We start from the raw sequence: 5,735 nt of genomic DNA, 5'->3' as shown, positions 1-5,735 counted from the left end.
CCCTACCCAATCTTTGATGGTGGAGTTCACTCCTGGTGAACCAAAATGTTCAAAAGAAATTGGAATTAGGTTCTTAGGTGAGATATTTTAGTGGAATGATTCTTCTGTGTTTTAACGAGAAACAAAGAACATCGAGTCTAGCAAGAGAATCAGAGGATATGAGGTCTGACTTGGTGAGACAAGACCAATACAAATCTGATTACACAAGATTTGTCAAAAGCAAGATAACAATACACAAATCTCGGTTTTATATCATTAAAATAGAAAACGTAATCAAATTAGTCTGAACATGATAAGTTAGTTTGACAAACGAGATCTAAAAAACGGTAATTAGTTTTTTTTCTGATGCTTATTCTCTAGTTAAATCTCCATAGCCATGAAGTAGAGGACAGAAGCTGAGATGCTGAAGCTGAAACCCTTAATGTAAGCCACAAGCTGAAACCCTTATGCTCAAATATCTCAAAATGAGACAACAAGCACACCAGTACAGAACTCGGTTCATTCATAATCTGGACAGAGGCACACAGCTTCAATTTTTATGAGTCGAAAGAAGTTCATCCCACTACTAAACGCAACCTGAAATTCAATAAAAACAGAACAAACACATAAGTAAAACACATCAAAGACTTGGAATTTTCATCTGATAAGCAAACAAAGAATATTTGACCCAAAAAAAAAAGAAAATAAGGAATAATCTTTTTTCAACAAAAAAAAAATCCCTTATAATCAGATTCAAATCAAGCACATATATTGACAATGTAGTACTTCAAATTACAAACTACAACTCGTATCATTTTTACAAAAATAGTAATCTACTTCTTTTTTTGTCCAAAAAAAAAAAGAAGTAATCTACTTCTGTTTTTTTTTTGTTAATTGACATGAATGTCTAATCAAAATATATAAATCACTAAAGAAAAAAATGTCAGTGGAAGCAATTGGGATCAGGCATTATCCAAAGTTAGAAATACATCTTTTATCCATAAGGGAAAGAAAAAAAAAAGGAACAAGAAGAGATGAGGAGGTGGAGGAATACGGTAGTCGTAGCTTCTAATTAACATTCACTTGCTTCCACGAAAACAAGCAACTCCATCAAACGTGAAAGCAAGTTGTTTTCCTTCTTAACTCACTCTTAAGCAATATCTCTCTCTCGACCCCCCCCCCACCCCCAACCAGGCATTCTTTTATACTTCTCTTCTGTCTGATCCTTCACCATTGTCTCGCTCGATTCCAGGTTTTGTTTCCCATTTCTTGTTGATCCCGATTGTTGGGGTTTAATTATTCACTTTTTATGTCTTTGTTTCTACTTATCTATCTACCAGACAAAAAGGCTCAGACTTTCTGACTTAATTAGATTTCAGGTTTTATAATAAAATGATCCCATAAAGAACGTAACTTTCCCTCCGGATCGAGTTTCTTTTTTCAGTTTCCGAAGCCACTCTTGATTTGCAAACAAAGCTCTAATCAAATCATTTCAAATTATTTTTCTAAAATCATTCTCCCTGTTTTGTGATTAGCTAATGTGGCACATTCATTCATGGTTTGATATTATCTTATGTTTGATTGATCCGAATTTCACGGAGTTCCAGTGAGGATAATAAAGATTAGTGGTCGTATAAAATATTAAACTATACTCATGTGTTGGTTTATCTTTCTTGTGTTGAAGATAAACTGATAAGTATAAGCAAAAAAAAAACAAAGAATCTTTTCTTACTTGTAGCTGTTACCTTATTTTGAGGCTCTTTTCTTCTTTGTTGTTAATCTAACAGCCTCAGCTGAATAAGAATCCAATCTTTTTCTCTCTTATAGGAAGGAAGCTACACTTGGTTTCATTTTGCATGTGGTGAACAATGGATACTGAGTCTTGGAAGTTTCTCAGAAGTGTTTGCTTACTTTCTTTCCTCCTTGGCTCTTGCTTTCTCTATCAAAGCCTTCATGTTGCTATAGCTGCTCAAGAACAAGATACACAACCATTCGTGACTTTTCAAGTCAATGCTTCTAATGGAGCTGGACGACTCATTCCTGATACTCTCTTCGGGATCTTCTTCGAGGTTTGCTAAAACATAACACATCAAGTTATGGTTTGGACTCTGAGTTTTCTTTAATGCTAATATGGTTCAAATCATTTACAGGAGATAAACCATGCTGGTGCTGGTGGATTATGGGCTGAGCTTGTTAGCAACAGAGGTTTGAATGTTTAGCTAAGTGATCATGAAAAAGCGATGAAGACTAATCATTGTTAAGCTTTGGTTTTGTACAGGGTTTGAAGCTGGTGGGCAGAACACACCTTCTAATATATGGCCTTGGTCCATTGTTGGTGATCAATCATCTATATATGTTGCTACGGACCGTTCATCATGCTTTGAACGGAATAAAATCGCTTTGAGAATGGATGTGATCTGTGATAGCAATGGTTGTCCATCAGGTGGTGTTGGAGTTTATAACCCTGGTTACTGGGGCATGGTGAGTCTCTCCATTACATCTCGGTTCTGCTGTTTCCTCTCGGTGTCAATAGTATTAAGTTGTTGAATCTATCTTAGAATATTGAAGAAGGAAAGAAGTACAAGGTGGCGTTTTATGTGCGTTCAACTGGTGATATTGATCTCTCTGTGTCGTTGACAAGCTCGAATGGTTCGATGACTCTTGCTTCTGAGAAGATCATGTGAGAAAACACTTGCATGAATACGTTTATGTTGTTGTTGTTGTTGTTGTTGTTTCATCTTCCTTTTGTTTCGAATGTAGAGCGTCAGCTTCTGATGTTTCGAAATGGACTAAGAAGGAGGTTCTTCTTGAGGCACAAGGGAAGGATCATGGTGCAAGGCTTCAGTTAACAACAACCAAGAAAGGGTCAATATGGATTGACCAAGTCTCTGCCATGCCGGTGGATACTTACAAGGTTTCTTTCTGCTTCTCCATAGAGCCTTGACATGAAAGATTGATGATTCTTAATAGATATTTACATTCTCTTTTGGTTGATTGCAGGGACATGGCTTTAGAAACGATCTTTACCAGATGATGGTTGATATGAAACCTCGCTTCATCCGTTTCCCAGGTAATATTTTAAGACTAGTAGCATTTCGTTGTATATGCACCTAAAGTTTATTCATCTCATCTCTGTGGAGTTTAGGTGGTTGTTTTGTCGAGGGTGAATGGTTAAGTAATGCATTCCGCTGGAAAGAAACTGTTGGTCCTTGGGAAGAGAGACCAGGACACTTTGGTGATGTTTGGAAGTATTGGACTGATGATGGCCTTGGCCACTTCGAGTTCTTTCAGGTGAGACTTCTCTCTACTCTATGAATTGTAGTTTTGTGATCTGTTAATCAAAATGTTAAATGAACATTCTTGTAGTTAGCAGAAGACATTGGAGCAGCACCAATATGGGTGTTTAACAACGGTATTCTTGTAACACTCTCTTTTGTATTCCCAATCCATGGACGTTAGTGTTGACAAGAGCTTCACCTTTATGCAGGGATTAGTCACAATGATGAAGTTGAAACTGCCAGTATCATGCCCTTTGTTCAAGTATGACTGTTAAAAAAAAACTCCCCTGTTTCACTAGCCAAGAAGCTGAAAACCAAATCCTCTTCCCTGTTTTTTCTTTTTCAGGAAGCACTTGATGGTATTGAGTTTGCTAGAGGAGATGCTAACTCTACATGGGGATCGGTTCGAGCTGCAATGGGACGACAGGAGCCTTTTGAACTGAAGTATGTTGCTATTGGGAATGAGGATTGTGGAAAGACTTACTACAGAGGTTTCTTTTGCATTTCTCTATATGCCCACAATTTGACTTAGCGTCTTTTGATACTAATTGAGATTTACAACATTACAGGGAACTACATTGTGTTCTATGATGCTATCAAAAAGGCTTATCCAGATATCAAAATCATCTCCAACTGTGATGGATCATCTACTCCGCTTGACCATCCTGCTGATTACTATGATTTCCATGTACAAACATAACTTTGAAAATGTTCTTCTATGTGTGTGTTTCTGTCTGAAAGAGAGTGTTTTTCCTTTCTGTCACAGATATACACTTCTGCTAGCAGTTTGTTTTCCATGTATCATCAATTTGACGGCACTTCACGCAAGGGTCCAAAGGTGTGGTGAATAGACTGTCTGAAGCTTTTTTCAGCGTTATCTTTGCTCACTTTGTGTAACTTTTTTTGCAGGCTTTTGTTAGTGAATATGCTGTGACTGGAAAAGATGCTGGTACAGGAAGCCTTCTCGCCGCTCTTGCAGAAGCTGCATTTCTCATTGGTCTTGAAAAGAACAGGTTTCTTCTTCAATCTTTTCCCCCTCATCTTCTAAGGCTATGATGAGTCTCAAAAACATCTTTGATGCTTTCTTCTTTGTTGCAGTGACATTGTGGAAATGGCGAGTTATGCACCGCTCTTTGTGAACACAAACGATAGACGGTATCTCTACTTCTGCTGTTATAGTTTTTACTCAGGAAGCTAATGGTTAAACAGCAACAACAACAAGATCTTGAATTCTTGATTTGGTTTTTCAGGTGGAACCCTGATGCAATAGTCTTTAATTCATCTCATCTTTATGGAACTCCTAGCTATTGGGTGCAACGGTTCTTTGCGGAGTCAAGCGGATCAACTCTCCTCTCTTCAGAACTTAAGGGAAACTCTTCTTCTCTTGTAGCATCTGCAATCTCATGGAAAAACAGTAGCCAAGATTACATACGCATAAAGGTACGTCTAGAGACATTATATCTGCAGAAAGTTTAGAGCCTGAATTTGTAATCTGTGTGTATATGCAGGCTGTAAACTTTGGAGCTACGTCAGTGAATCTGAAGGTGTTGGTTACTGGATTGGATCCGAACGTGATGAAAGTGTCAGGATCAAAGAGGACAGTACTTACATCTACAAATGTGATGGATGAAAACTCCTTCACACAGCCGGAGAAGGTAAATGAAGAAATCATCAGAACTTTTGAGCGTTGTTCCTTTTCTTAGTGCTTAAATCTAATTTGATCTTTTTTGGCAGGTTGTGCCACAAGAAAGCTTGCTAGAGATGTCTGAGGAGGATCTTACCGTTGTTCTCCCGCCACACTCGTTCTCTTCATTTGATTTGTTGAAGGAATCTGCAAAGATAAGAAAGCCAGTTTCTGATTCTTCCTCTTCCTTTCAGAAAACTTCAGCCGTGTGATGAGACATTATGATGGTGACAGGGAGTACTAAAGGTCTCTTGTGGTTAAAAATATATAAATTATGTATGCGTACCCATGTGTAGAAAGGGATAAAATAGTTTGGTGAATAAAAGCTAGTTTCTTTACTCATGAGCATGTCTTGCCTTAGGATAACTTCAAAAGCAAATGCAATTTGAATTTAATCAAACAAACTAGATTTTGACCCGCCATTTATTTTTATGTTTTAAATTTAATTTTTGATATTTATTTTTTCATTCTGATTATATTTGTATATTTTTTGTAATCATATTTGTGTATAAATTATAATCAAAATATATTTTATTAAATAATAGCAATTTAATAATTGATCTAGTATACGCATGGTTAATGGTTGCGGGTCAAACTCACTCCGCTGACCCGCCAACCCGCAGATTTTCAATTTTGTTTTGGTTAAAAAATATGACCCACCTTGATATATTTTTAAATTGATATTTAAATATGATCCGCTCTCTATATTTTTTGTTTTACGTTTTTTTTTTAGAAATTTAATTTTCATATTTGTGTCTTTTTGTAATCAAATTTGTATTTTTGTAAGCATATTT

The 5,735-nt window shown here is 36.7% G+C and overlaps 1 protein-coding gene across 1 annotated transcript; it reads left to right on the top strand.

Annotated features, from left to right (window-relative positions):
* The first annotated feature begins 952 nt into the window (after positions 1-952).
* Positions 953-5,283, top strand: LOC108805227 (alpha-L-arabinofuranosidase 1). Its single transcript, XM_018577212.2, has 18 exons — positions 953-1,231; positions 1,807-2,048; positions 2,130-2,184; positions 2,258-2,460; positions 2,538-2,659; positions 2,740-2,893; positions 2,980-3,049; positions 3,125-3,270; positions 3,346-3,391; positions 3,467-3,519; positions 3,604-3,748; positions 3,827-3,945; positions 4,024-4,095; positions 4,167-4,270; positions 4,356-4,412; positions 4,508-4,697; positions 4,766-4,912; positions 4,992-5,283. The coding sequence occupies exons 2-18, from the start codon at positions 1,848-1,850 to the stop codon at positions 5,151-5,153; spliced, it is 2,046 nt and encodes a 681-aa protein (XP_018432714.2). The 5' UTR covers positions 953-1,231; positions 1,807-1,847; the 3' UTR covers positions 5,154-5,283.
* The last annotated feature ends 452 nt before the right edge of the window (positions 5,284-5,735 follow it).

The sequence above is a fragment of the Raphanus sativus genome, unplaced genomic scaffold, assembly GCF_000801105.2.
Source record: "Raphanus sativus cultivar WK10039 unplaced genomic scaffold, ASM80110v3 Scaffold4807, whole genome shotgun sequence".
Taxonomy (NCBI): Eukaryota; Viridiplantae; Streptophyta; class Magnoliopsida; order Brassicales; family Brassicaceae; genus Raphanus; species Raphanus sativus.
Note: the sequence above shows the minus strand (reverse complement) of the source record. Positions and strands in the feature narration are given on the sequence as shown.